This window comes from Phalaenopsis equestris, unplaced genomic scaffold (genome assembly GCF_001263595.1).
Source record: "Phalaenopsis equestris unplaced genomic scaffold, ASM126359v1 Scaffold000347, whole genome shotgun sequence".
Lineage (NCBI taxonomy): Eukaryota > Viridiplantae > Streptophyta > Magnoliopsida > Asparagales > Orchidaceae > Phalaenopsis > Phalaenopsis equestris.
In genome coordinates, this window is record NW_018164789.1 from 1,850,450 (window position 1) to 1,865,315 (window position 14,866).

General features: G+C 36.0%; 1 protein-coding gene across 2 annotated transcripts in view; it reads left to right on the plus strand.

The window, feature by feature from the left end:
• Positions 1–147: 147 nt before the first annotated feature.
• The window catches only part of LOC110026063 (DNA mismatch repair protein MSH7), a 49,156-nt gene continuing 34,437 nt past the window's right edge, over positions 148–14,866 (plus strand). The window contains exons 1-6 of one of the 2 annotated variants that reach the window (XM_020726840.1): positions 148–505; positions 1,287–1,818; positions 5,909–6,004; positions 8,524–8,579; positions 8,681–8,747; positions 9,781–9,876. In XM_020726840.1, the coding sequence (XP_020582499.1) occupies positions 168–505; positions 1,287–1,818; positions 5,909–6,004; positions 8,524–8,579; positions 8,681–8,747; positions 9,781–9,876 (1,185 nt within the window). In that variant the 5' untranslated portion in view covers positions 148–167. Of the gene's footprint in view, positions 506–682; positions 749–1,286; positions 1,819–5,908; positions 6,005–8,523; positions 8,580–8,680; positions 8,748–9,780; positions 9,877–14,866 lie in introns of those variants that run through there. The other variant, XM_020726841.1, reaches the window with a different exon arrangement.

Here is a 14,866-nt window from a genome sequence, read left to right on the forward strand (position 1 = left end):
TTTAGGTTATATATATATATATATATATATATATATAATTATCCACCTAAAAAAGCCCCAAAATTGCAGCTCGGACCATTCGCGCCAAAATTCTCTTCTTTGATAAATACCGACCTGTTGGTCTTCTGATATCCTCGAAATCCCGTTCTCTCTCTTCGTTGGGCGGAATGCAGCGTCAGAAGTCCATCCTCTCCTTTATGCACAAACCCTCGCCGGAACCCCATAAGTCCGGCGATATTTTCTCCTTCTCCAGTAAGCCGCCGTGCCAGATTCCGTCAACGCGGCAACCAGTCCAGAGTTCAGCCCTGGCGGGAATCTCCACCACGGATCCTTCAGCAGACGATGTTAGAGGAATCGATACTCCACCGGAAAAGATCTGTCGTCCATTCTTCAGTTCGAGATTTCCTGCAGCATTCGATTCTGCCGACGAAAGCGTGGTGCAGCCCTTCTCCAGCATACTACATAAGTTCGCTAAGGATGATGCTGCGAAGAGCTACAGTACAAAGTATTTTTTTTCGATTGAGTTAGGATTACAGTTTCTATGGATTTATGTTTCTTTCAGGTGCTCCATTATGACAACTATAGCAGTTTCAACGATGCGATCGCAATATTATTTTCGGATATTTGTCTTTTCTGCCAAGTAAACTGACAGTACGTTTTGCTGCTGGTCTCGTCACCTAAAGCAAGGGCATATAAGAAAAACAAGCTCTATTTAGACTGAGCAAGGAAGAATGTGAGATTTCGAGATGTGCGTAGACGGTTTGACGTGAGGAGAGTGATTTTTTACATCGTTTAGCTATAGCATAAGAGAAGTTTCGCCAGTCCCTGTTCTGCTCCTTAAAACTAAGCTGATCAATCTGTTGGTTCATTACACTGTAAAGTTATTCTAATATGTCTCAAATTTACCTTTTTTCCCCTTGCTTGATATTCTTTTATTCGCTATTATTTACTGCTTAGGTGAATCTACAGAATTGGTAGCGGGCATTATTTATCTTTTGTTTTTTTTTTTGAAATTCCTTTCGCACCTTGTTTGGCATGACTTGGTACTTTTAACGCCAGGAACTATTATTATGTGCTCGCCCTCTCTCACTTTTTACAATATTGGAGTACAAAGTTTGTTCTAGCATACTTAAACAGTTAATTTTCTGTTTTCTAGAGCATGAACTGTTGATATATCTTCATATATTAAAATATTTTGAGTCAGATCTGTTGTTTACAATATTGCTTGTAAAAGCCTCTTGTATCTGCATTAGAAAAGTTATTCATGTTTTATTTATCACTTGCAGGAACCAAAAGGAAATAGTTTCATCTAGTTTGCTCTCTAAATCCTCCGGACTAGAGGATAACAATCCAGACAAGAGAAATGGAATGTTCATTGAAGATAGGGAGAAGAATGCTGATGATTTTGTTTTCGAGGCAAACGGGAAGGCCCAAAATGCAGAACTTGTATTGGATTTGCTGGGACCAGAAACTCCTGCTACGAGACCACATGTTCCTCACTTTAAGAGGATACAAAATATAAGTGATTTTGAACACATTTCATCCTCTTTCATTTTGGGATCTAATAAAAGGCAGAAGCCAAATGAAGAACTCCCAGAAAAAGAAGTTCATGACGAGAAATATGAAATTTCTAGTAAATTTGAGTGGCTTAATCCTTCTACAATTCGAGATGCAAATGGTAGACGCCCTAATGACCCATTATATGACCAGAGAACATTATACATTCCTTCTGATTCCTTGAAGAAAATGTCAGCTTCTCAGAGACAATATTGGAGTGTAAAATGCAATTATTTGGATGTTGTACTTTTCTTTAAAGTCGTAAGTTATGCTAATAGTGATAGTTTATGCTAGCTTGTTTTACATTTTTGTATTATTCCTCATGAATATTACGTGTTTTTTAATATTTTTGTAGAGTTTATTAAGCAATGTCAATTCTCGTTATGTTATGTTATATGGTTATTCTGTTAGGCGGCCATTGCGTGAATATCAAGTGATGTTGGAGTATCGATGTGGATGAAAATATTAAGCTGAATGCACATTTAAACTTGGAAGGGAAGGCTCAACGCCAACAATATTCAAGAGATTGTGGGAATAACACTTGTGAATAAAAAAATACCTGGACTCGTGATTGTTGGAGCAAGTTTTCGTCTAGGATCACGTGTTCGCGCCACACTCTTTGTGGTGATCTATTCTTCACTGTTTAGAAAAAAAAAAAAACTTGTGAAGTAAATGTTTATTAAAAATAGGCTTAGGTAGTTTAGGGGACACATATGGTAGTAAATGCACCAACAAGGGTTTGTTTGGAACCTCTTTTTTCTTATTTTTTCTTGCTGCAGTACACCTACATTTGATTGATAATCTTTTAATTGCATTTTGATAAGTTATGCTATATTGAATAACTTTTCGTGATTGTGCATATCAGCCTATGTTCTAGCGGTGTAGTTGTATTGCATGGATTCTCAATATAAGATTTTATAATTCTATTGTATATATTGTATGGGAATTGTGTAATAACCTTAACATCTATTTTTCCTATGGTAGTTTTACAATTGAATTCACAAATGAATGTGGCCAGCCCAAATAGGCCTCAAGTCATGGAGATATGATTAGTGTGAAGTGATGATGCAAACCTAAATATGTGGGTAAAGCTAATGAGGATGTCAATAATGAGAGTCTTTTTTGAATGTGTTTTAGTCATACAGTATTTTTATAGGCGAATTATTGAGTTTGATGTCACATCTAATGGATTTTGCTATGAAAACTATCAATATAGTTAAACTTCTTTAAAAAATTTATTGAAATCTATGACGCATGTTCATGATTTTCTCCACTCAAGCTCCCATTATTATTGTTAATGGTATCTCTAGAGATTGGATCAATGGAATTTCACTTCTCATGAAGATTTTTAAGAGTTTGATTTCACTTCACATAAACTAGATTGTGCAATTTTTCATGATTCAATTTCAATATAGAAAAGACTTAGTTCCCAAATATTTTATTATATATATTACTTTATTATATGTTTCTTCATATATTATGGTTTATACTTTTAATTATACTAAAATAGTTTTGCATTAAAGATCATTTAACTCCTCACATCTAAGTTCTTATCTAGCTGGCGCTTTAGTGATAACATCTGGTTGAGAGGAGTGGGAGGTGTTTAGGGTTACCTCATTTAATAACACCACTTGCATAAAAATAGTTTGAGTAATTTCAACATATATGTTTTTGAAAACAGTATCATTACTTTTAATAAGTTTTTCATTTATGTTATGGTGACTTACAATTATGTGAACTAAGACAAAGTCACATTTATAAGGAGGTTTAAATAACTAATGTGTATAACGGTCATTTGACTATTTAAAGGTGTTGAACTGATCATCTTGTATGTGTCATTGGTCTATTTATATGTAATGTTGTATATGAGTTGAGAGGGTTAAGGGAGAGAAATTCTGAGAGCAAGGTGAGAAACCAATAAAGCTTGTATCGAGATCAAGATCGATAGAGAGCTTAGGAGATTGATTTGTTCTTGATCTTGTGCGGTGCAATCCTTAAGATTGTCTTAGTGAATTGTTTATTGATTCCATCCCGTGGATGTAGGTCCTATAGACCGAACCACGTAAATTCTCGGTATTCTTGTTTGCATTCCTTCCTGCGTTTTTTGCCTTGCTGTCTTGCGACTTTCTTGGCAGCAGATTCTGCTACAATTGGCGCCGTCTGTGGGAATTCTAGCCTAAAAAGTTTGACATCGAGAAATTAATCGAAAAGAACGATTTCGGCTTGTGGAGAGTCATGATGGGAGCCCTATTGGTGTAGCAAGGTGTCGTAGAAGCATTGCAAGGATCAATGGTATTGCCGGCCGGGAGTAGAACAACATCTTGGACCGAGCTGACAATGTGATAATCTTGAGCTTGGGTGACAAAGCTTTGAGGGAAATGTCAAGGGAGACAACGGCTTAGGCCCCTCGGGGCTAGATGGAGGGAATTTCTATTATGGAGGTTTGTAATTGGAAGTCAAGGTGGAGATTTGTTATGGTGACTCATAATTATGCGAACTAAGACAAAACCGCTTTTATAAGGAAGTTTAAAGAGCTAATGAGTACAACAGTCATTTGGCTATTTAAAGGTGTTTAACCGGTCATCTTGTATGGGTCATTGGTCTATATATATGTAATGATGTATATGAGTTGAGAGTGTTAAGGGAGAGAAATTCTGAGAGCAAGGTGAGGAACCAAGAAAGTTTGTATCAAGATCAAGATTGATAGAGTGCTTGAGGAGGTTGGTTCGTCCTTGATTTTGTGCGGTGTAATCTTCAAGATTGTTTTAATGAACTGTTTTTTGATTCCTTCTCATTGATGTAGGTCCTATGGACCGAACCACGTAAAATTCTTGTGTTATTGATCGCAATTTTCTTCTTTTAGTTTCTTTTTTTTTTCCTTTTCTTCGGTTGTCCAGGTGATTGACGGTGCTGATTTTCAAAAAATTGGCGTCGTCTGTGGGAATTCCAGCAACGACAATGGGAATTGCCAAATTTGACATCGAGAAATTCATTGGAAAGAACGATTTTGACCTGTCAAGAGTCATGATGAGAGCTTTGTGGGTGCAACAAGGTGTGGCAGAAGCTTTGCATGGGCCGGTGGCATTGCCGGCTGAAGTGCCGGAAAGAGAAAAGAACAACATCTTGGACAGAGCACATAGCGTGATAATCTTGAGCTTGGGTGACAAAGCTTTGAGGTAAGTGTCAAGGGAGACAACGACTCAGGCCATTTGGGGCTAGGTGGAAGGAATCTCTATTTTGGAGGTTTGTAATTAGAAGTCAAGGTGGAGATTTGTTATGGTGACTTCCAATTATGTGAACTAAGACAAAGCTGCGTTTATAAGGAAGTTTAAATAGCTAATGGGTATAACAATCATTTGACTATATAAAGGTGTTTAACCGGTCATTTTGTATGGGTCATTGGTCTATATATATGTAATGATGTATATGAGTTGAGAGAGTTAAGGGAGGGAAAAATTCTGAGAGCAAGGTGAGGAATCAAGAAAGCTTGTATCAAGATCAAAATCGATAGAGAGCTACCGGTCATCTTGTATGAGTCATTGTCAATATATATGTAATGACATATATGAGTTAAAAGGGTTAAGGGAGAGAAATTCTGAGAGCAAGGCAAGGAACCAAGAAAGCCTCTATCGAGGTTAAGATCGATAGAGGGCTTGGAATCAATAAATTCTCTATGAAGATCAAGATCAATAGAGGGCTTGGAATCAAGAAAGCATGTAACATGTTCAAGATCTATAAAGAGCTTGAGGAGATTAGTTCGTCTTTGATTTTGTGCGGTGTTATCTTCAAGATTATCTTAGTGAATTGTTTCTTGATTCCCTTCCGTGGATGTAGGTCCTATGGACTGGACCACGCAAAATTCTTGTGTGTTTTTTATCGCAATTTTCTTCTTTTAGTTTCTTTTCTTTTTCTTTTTCATCGGTTGTCCAGATTATTGGCGGTGCAGATTTTCAACAATTTCTATGAATTATTTGATGGTTTGATGAACGATTAAGTCTTCACAACAGGCGATGAAATGTGATCACAAAGTTTTTCCTAAGTTCGAGACTAACATAAATAGTTTTGATCTTGCATAGAGTTAGTAACATAGAAAAGTAATTGAGAGGTGACCTTAATACTTTTAGTACATTTCATTTCATCAGAACTCGTTTTGTTATTTCTTTTCTGATGACAATGCATCAATCATTGATTATTTTCACTGAAAGCAATATATGTACCCACCTCATTTTTTATTCTGCTGACCTTGTTATATCTCTTTTTTTTACTATTTTTATTTTTTTATTTTGAAGATTGTCTTTTTTACCTTTTATTTTGGAACTAGTTAAATACTAATTATTTCTTACAATACTAGGGAAAATTTTACGAACTATATGAGTTAGATGCTGAGATTGGTCAGAGAGAGCTCGACTGGAAAATGACTGTCAGTGGTGTGGGTAAATGCAGACAGGTAACTGATTGCTAGTTTTTGTATTCTTCTTTTAGCATGTTTATAATTTCCGAATTGATTAAAGTGTCAGAATAGTTCTTTAAGTATTTACATGAGGTCTTTTTCGTCGCAAAGTTTATAAAAGTGTTAAATTAGTCCTAGGCTCTTTTAGTAAGGTCTAATATAGATCTCATTAGGGACTATATTGAAACATATTCAAGGAGTCCGGGGACTAAATTGACATTTTTATAAAGTCTGGGACTAAAAAGACCCCCTTTAAAGAGTCAGGGGACCATCTTGACCCTTCTCTTTTTTATTCGATTATAAAATTATATTGTTCTGTCTTTATGCTGTGTGTGCAGGATGTATTTTTAATTTTGATTGTTTAAATAGATATCACTTTATGGAAATAATTATGTTGCGTGTGCAGGTCCTGCGCTTTTCTAATCTGCTTGTATTTTGTGTGTCAAAATAATGTCATTGAAGTTTGATTTTCTTGGTGGTTTTTGCTTTGAAAATGTTTTCTCGGGAATAGTAATAATTTTAGTGTCTGACTACAAATGAATGAGTGTTTCAGAATGATTATGACATATCGCCTTTATATGTGAACCGGCTCTTACATTTTTGCCAAAAAAATTATACGTGAGCTTCAAATTTGGTTTGCACATATTGAGCTTTTATTTTGTCATGAATAATTGAACTGTTGGTTCTTTGTTTTTGGCTTATTGGTAAATTAATTTTATAACCTAGTTTAATTTTAACACATTTACTTTTAAATAGACCTAACTTGAATCAATTACCACTGAGTTCTGGTTCCCTTATGTTTCAAATATTCTTCATTTTATACTGGCATTATTCAGTTCCTTTCATTTATACCTACCAACTGGGATGTTGACTTCATGTTTCATTATAGGCAAATACAGCTTAGTGATAACTACGTTTTCCTGAAGCGTAATCAATTTCTGATCATTGATCGAACTCTGGCTGTAATTTTTTGTTGGTCGTGTTCTTCTTTTACTGATGTATTTTTACATAGCATTTTAACTCGATATATTAAAACAGCGTACCGTACAGGCTTCAAAGCAAAAAAAAATGTGCATTTTGTCTTTACCTTTCCATGCTGATCCGACATTTGTGAATTTAGATATGTGAACTATGGATGTTCAAGGGTGAAAGCTACATGATGAATAAATGTGTTAAGATTTGTGATGGAAAATTTGTGGTTCTCTCTCACCTTAGTAGGAAATTATGACCACAAGGATTGAAGTCTTCTACTACTAGATTAATTTTATAACAACATTTTGGTTGTAATTTGTTTGCTCTTGTTTCATCCCATCTTCTTGTACAAGGAAAAAGTGCCTTTTTTTAGGTTTGATCTTATGCGAGCCGATACTCAGTGCACTTGCATTTTTTTTCCTTCGATATAGTAAATTTTCTTCTTCTGCCTTTAATTTTTTTTTTCTTCTTGGATTTTCCACGTAAAATCTTTGTTATTCCTTTTGTTTCTTTTATTGCTTATCGCTTTGATTTTACAACAAAATGAATGGCTTAAGAGCTGTCATATCTGTGCCGAATACTAGCATACATGGATATCTTAGAACACCATGACAGATACTCTATTTGGTTTCTCATATTCAGATTTTGAAAAATATATTGTTTTAAAATGTAAACCCGATTTCAAAATTATCCAAAAAATGTTATTAAGTTTGAAATATAGAAAAGTCGTCTATTTACTTTAATACAGGAACGTATTTATTTATTTATTTCAATGTTTTCCTCCCAACGTTGGAGGCACATGCATATACTTTACATGTTTATGCATGATGCGATAATATTTTCATTTTTGTTTGCATGTTGCTACAAGCATGAATGGGCGGTTCTATGGTAACTATATCATATATAGGTGTATTTATAGAATTGCATCAGCATATATATATATAATATTGTATATGCTAACGTCTCCATATCCTCCTTTCTCAAGGATAACATACATTGTGTCCTTTGTTTTTTGCATGCTTCGTAAAACTTTATTTCTTATTTCAAGAACGAGATGCTAGATTTCTTGTCACACTACTAATTCTAGTTGAAACTTTCTCGCAATTCTTCCTAAAATCCAGCTATCTTGTTGTTTTAACTGCTTGTATTAGTCTCTATTTGGTTTATCTTGATAGTTACTTTAGTTATTCCTGAATTGCAGCCACTTTTAGTTTTAAGTGCACCCATGTAAGTATTTATTGTATTCATTTCAATGCTTTCTTTATGCTCTTGTTTGTTTCTCGTGTGTCGATATTTGTTTGTTGTATTGTGCTTATGTGCATATGCACATGCTACACTGACATGCCTATATTTATTTGGTTAGTTATTGTGAGCATTATTTGCTGGTATATATTGAAGTTGGAACCTTACAGTGGTTTTCTCATTCATCTCTAGAGTTGCTGATCATGTTTTCTCAATGGCTATCGTCTAACGCTTTTATCATCCACGTTCTTGCGTTTCTGTTGATGGATATTTGTTTCTGATTGTTAACATTTGGTGGTCAGGTTGGAATTTCTGAAGCAGGAATTGATGATGCGGTTGATAAACTTGTAGCTCGAGGGTATGGAGATTGATGTTTATCATTTGTTTTGTTTCTATGTCCACATAGCATCAGCACATTCTCACAATTGTTCATGAATTTTGTGATGTGCGTTGAAAAAGTTATAAGGTGGGCCGAATGGAGCAAGTTGAGACCTCAGACCAAGCCAAAGCTAGAGGAAAAAATTCAGTGAGTGGTCATAACTTTAGATCCTATACTTGTTTTTCCTGTATACTTTCTAGATTGTTGCCATGGATAAATGTTATTTATCATATTCAATCAGCTAAAGTTCTCAAGAAGCCATTTTATACTATTTGAACTTCTTTCCAACTAATTCATAGTAAAGGTTAGAACTTATGGAGTATATAAAAATATATATTATTGTCAACTAGTGTAAGCTGGTTTGGAGTTTGAATGTTTCCTCTCTGATCATGCATCAGTAATGTATATTGTACTGTGTGTGATTTTTTTTTTCTCTGTAGAGGATTTGCAATGCTTCATATATGCGTTTTTAGAAAGTAACTTATATTTTCTCAAAAGCATTGACTAGGGCATCTGCTCTGTATATAGATTTTGTAAAATGTTTTTACATTTAGAAGTAAAATTTTGAAGTGCTTGGATGATTGGAATTTTTATTTAAGCCCGTCATGTATTGGAAGGAGTTGAAGCCTCATTGTTCACTTTGTAATACCCCTTTAGAAGATTCCTCATTATTTTATCTGTTTAGGAGTTAATTATTGTGTTGTGTTTTTTTAATAAGTTAATTTTTAGCGTGTTGGCCAAGGTATCAGAAATTTTGCATGGCCTTTGTTAAAATTCATTTTATCACATCACTTAACCCTCAAAATGTCATCCTTCATTTTATTCATATTTCAAACATCTCTCATCTAAGTTAACAAGCGAGGAGTTGAAATTTCTAGAGGAACACAGCTTATTTTGTCCCTTATACAAAGATTGTCGTGTAAGTTAAATGGGCTCATTGGCTCTATTGGGTCAGAAGGCGGGGATCCAACTTATGGGGATTAAAGAGGCAAAAGGATATAGTTCAACTTGCTTAAAAAGTGAGGGCGCTGTATAAATTTTTTTAAATATTTTATTTGGCGTCTTCATCTTGTTTAGTTAATTAATGCCTTCATGTTTGTCATTTTTAACCTTTGGTGGTAAAAAAGAAATATTTGTTTTTTTTTGTTTTAATGCTTGAGTTTTTTTTCTATTTTGTTAGGTTATAGAAAGGAAGTTGGTCCTTATGGCTACTCCATCCACTGCTATTGACGGCAGCATGGGTCCAGATGCTGTTCACCTACTTGCTCTGAACGAGGTGACATTAGTTTCTTATTTTTTACCAGTGATTCCCGCTTATTTGTGTTCTCTCTCTTTGACTTGCATTAAAAACATTCAGGTGGCACACTAATTTTTATTATACCTGTATTAGTAGCTGTGAATACCGTTGTTGATTCAAAAATTTGTTTGCTTATCACTTGCTATCGATACACTTTTATTTTGTTAAATGTGTGTGATATTAAAGTGGAAAGAGAGAAGAGGTATGGTTGTTGCGGGTCCTGAGAAGAGAGAGAAATATTTTCTTGATCATAAAGCTATCGAAAAAGGTCATCATTTGCTGCAGCTCATATTTAATGTAGTCTTTAAATAAACAAGTTAATATTGAGCAATTATATTAAGATTATTTTCTTAGCCATCGTAACATAAATGTCTTTATTTAATTGTGCTAGCTTATTATTGTTCTCTCTCTCTATATATGTGTGTGTGTGTAACTTTAATGCATATTTTATTGTTTCATATATTTAATTTATTTATCTTATCATTACTAGATAAGTATGATGATTTTATCATGTCAGATTCGTTATTTATTTTCTTTCATTTGTTTAGATTGTGTGCTCATGTTTGGCTTACAGTCTTAACAAGCCGAACACACGGATACAATATTTATGAGCAATTCTTAACACAAGTCAATTTCAGATAAATGAAATTTTTAATGAACTGAGCATGAACACCTGACAATCTCCCTCAAGCTTAGTTTATCTAGACGCTCAGTTGTTTACAACTTAAAATTCATTATCCAACAATAATCGATCGTCAAAGCCCTAAGGTTTTTGGTTGTAAATGAACCTTAGGATTGTAAGTAAATAAAACAACAACAAAAATCCGAATAAACAATACTACTATAAAATGGGCAATCAAAACATTTCATAAATATGGATCTCTAATTAAGGCAGGAATATCCTTACAATCATATGTCAATGTTGAATATAAGTTTAGATTGGATTGTCGTCATCGAAGCTGATGATAATTATTCAGAAGTTGGGAAGAGATGTGTGGTAGCTTATTAAGAGTCACCAAATCGCATTTTATGGTGGGTGAAATTTTCATGAGATAATGTAATGTTGTTTGCCCGAAGAACAAGGAAATTAGGGTTTAGGTTGGTCAGAACTCAAATTGTTGTTGGCGGGAATGTAGAAGATCCACTCACATAATTTTATGTTTTATTTATTATAGGCTTAAAATTATCTTTGTAAGGCATTAAATTCTCAATTTTGAAAGTTGGGTTAATAATGCTAATGTTTGCATGCAAACCTACAATGTATGGATTTGGTGCAGGCTTTTGTAAACATATTTGTAGGGATTCGGCTTTGATATGGAGTTTTATAAATTTACTCTTGGAAAAAAAATCGAACCTGAATACAAACAAGCATATAATTACCTTTCTTATATTCTTGTGACTTTTTATAAGAATCCGATAGCTATACTTCTTATTTTGCAAATCAATTTATGTTTTTGATATTAGAATGCAATTATCTGCTTACACTTAATAAATGATGCAACAAAATGAAAATATTATTGCATAAGTAATTTCACGAGATTTATAGGCTTTTTATGTTGTGATCTATGCACTACTTCAAAGGGTATTTTTTTAGTGTATTGCTTTATTATAAGCTTATTTTAGTTGCAAGCAACACTAAATTTTAGTATCCCAGTCTATTAGCAAATAGATATTGTAGCAAATTTTCTACAATATCATTTACAAATTCGATAATCTTTTTGAGGGTGTAATTTAGTTGAAAATTTTAGTTGTCTCAACAAGCTTCAATACAATTTTTTTTAGTAACCGAAAACTTTATGTCCTCAGTAGATGCAATGGAAGTGAGAAGCAAAGTAGCGAATGATTTTATTCAGGAATAACCTGGCTACATATGAGGCATCAATAAAAAGATGCTCAAAATATTTTCTTGTTATAAGATTAAGAGATCAAATAATTGAGATTGCATCTTGGGATCCACATATTGAAATGTGCTGCATTATTAGGAACTATTTTTAAGATTCTTGATTCACTTGGTCCTTTAAATCGATGCTTGACCTTGGAAATTGGGCTTGAGGATGTGTGCATGGGGGATTGGGGTTTGTGGGTCTTTCCAAGGCTTTTGTGCTTTCTTTTTTGATATGGTTGCTTTGTAATTTTATACCTTTTAAAGCTCAGTGGATAAATCACTCTTGACCTTTATTATATATTCTTTTTTATTGGGGGAATTCTTATAAAATTGGTGGCTTTAGAGGCGCATGCAAGAAGAATAATGTTGTTGTGAGGTCATTTGATTTATGGGATTTTTTATTTTATTATTTTTAAACATGAGCACTTTAGTTATTAGGAAGGGTTTATGAGTATTCCTTTGTTGTACCAGTTTTGTACCAGTGATTCAATGAACACTTCCCGCTTCCACAGTTGTTGTCAACCATCGAGCACCGCTCGTCGTCACCATCGACAGACCTCCTGCTGCTCGTTTCAAAGAAGCTCTTTGCAAAGTCACGACATACAACACAAAGTAACGAAACACCATAAAACCAACATTACATAGTAATGACACACCATAAGAAGCAATATATCGTCCTGATCATAGTGTATCAACACAACTTAAAGATGGGGTAACAACGAATCTCAAAGATGATGTAATGAGACACCCCAAAGATGGTGTAACTACCCATCCCAAAGATGGTGTAAATACGCACTCCGAAGATGGTATAACTACGCACCTTGAATATGGTATAACGTTGTAGTGACACCCTTAAGAAGGTGTAATAATGCAGTCCGAATATAGTGTATTGATGCATCCCAAAGATTGTGTAACGATACACATCGAATACAATGTAGCGACACCCTTAAGATGGTGTAATGACGCATCCCGAAAATGTTGTAACAACACACTTCTGAGATAGTATAAGGATGTTTCTCAAAGGCTGTGTAACTATTCATCTCGAATATGTTATAATGACACACTCCAAATACGATGTAACAACGCAATCAAAGTATGGTGTAACACACCGCAATAACTGCTTATAATTGTCATACTTAGAATATCGTGACCTTCAAACTCCTGAAGTTTTCTCCTCATAGATCCCCTCTATGGTATAAGACCTTTGTGGTTCACTTCAACTGCAACCCCTTACAATGAACTTGGTGGCTAACTGACGCTACTACAACTCACCACTAAGACCTATGTGATCAACTATGACTTACACGATTCACGACTCATGTAGCTCTCAACTTCATACAAACGTTTTTTGTGGCTCACCATTACAAATTTTGTGACCAACTACGGTCTATGTGATCCACAACTCATGCAACTCCGAATTTTGGTCTATGTGGCTTACGATATTATTGTGGCTCTCCACTATGGCATATGTGACCATCTATGTCCTGCATGATCCACATCATATGCAAATCTCATTTCTGGCCTCTATCATTTATTTACGTTATTGTAGCTCACCACTAAGTCCTATATAATAAACTACAACCTGCGTGGTCCATTGCTCATGCGGTTCCCAACTCCTACCTCTGTGACTTACAAATGTTATTGTGGCTCACTACTATGACCTACATGGTCCACAACTCATGCAACTTCTAAGACCCGCCTCTATGATTACCGATTTTATTGCAGCTTGCCACTATAGTTTATGTGGTCCACAACTCATATATCTTCCAACTCCGACTTCTATGACATATGAACATTATCCCAACAGCTCCGAACTCCGGCCTTTGCAATCTACGAACGTTACCACAACTCATTCAACTCCTAATTCATATCTCTGCAGCCTACCGGCGTTATTGTAACTCACCACTATGGCGTTTGTCATCAGCTACAGTCTACGTGACCTACAACCCAACACATCTCCAACTCCAATCTCTGTGTCCTATGAAAGCTATTGCAGCTTACCACTACGACCTACATGACTCACACAACTCTCAACTCCGGTTTCTGCGCTTACAGCTCTCCGTTACGACCTATGTGATCAACTCCAACCTTCATGGCTCACAGCTCATGCAACTTCCAACTCTTACCCTTGCGGCCTACATACGTGTTGACCTAAATTTTCGTGAGGTCTAGTATTTCTCGTGGGAGTTAGGATCTAGCCTTTCGCGGGGGAGTTAGGATCTAGCCTTAGGGGTCTTCCTGCGACTATCTTAGAACCTTAGAACTGGGACCCGCCTCGTTTTAGTTCGACCTACTTCCGTCCTTTTTTGGAGCTTCGCGTGTGTGGTATCGACGTCTAGCACTTAGAAGGATGAAACCGACATGAGGAAGCCCAAAAGGGATTCCTATAGGACCTTTCTGAGCCTTAGGGTGACCTTCTGCACAATTCGTACCCCCGCGCGCACAAGCTTTGCAATTCGGGGAGTCGACGTTTCCGATCGCCGCAATTCACATTGCCTGCATTATTGCTTATCGAATGCTCAATTAAACCATTTGGGACGATCGACCGCGGGTCGAGATTTTGTGAAATTTGAATTTCGATGCGTTTTTGACCCGATTGTCGACGACGACGTCGTTTGAGCGACCCCGGATGACGAAACGAACTGCGCCAACGCGTCTGGAACGCGATTTTGCCCGGGGAGGACGCCCATTTTGTCGCGTCGTCGCGCGCGAGTATATTGTGTTTTAATATATAATATATTAATTAACCCCTTTACCCTTCCCCTTTCCTCTTTAATCCCTAACACTCCCCTGCGCTCGAGCTCTGTCTCCCGCGACTCTCCTGTTCGCGTGTCTGACCCTTTCCCTTTCTCGGTCTCGAGCCGTGCGAGCTCTTCTTCCTCCATGCGAGGGAAGAGTTGGCCTTGTCCGTCCTTCCCTGACTTTCTTCTGCCCTCGGCCTTCCTTCCCGAAGCCGCGCCAGTCCCTTGAGCCGTGGGTTTTCTTCTCTCGGCAGTTTGACTCTGGGAAGCTTGTTCCTTGGTACGCTGGAATGACATTTTTTCTTCTCCCCTTCCCGGTGCTTCCCTCGCTGCCACCGGCTTG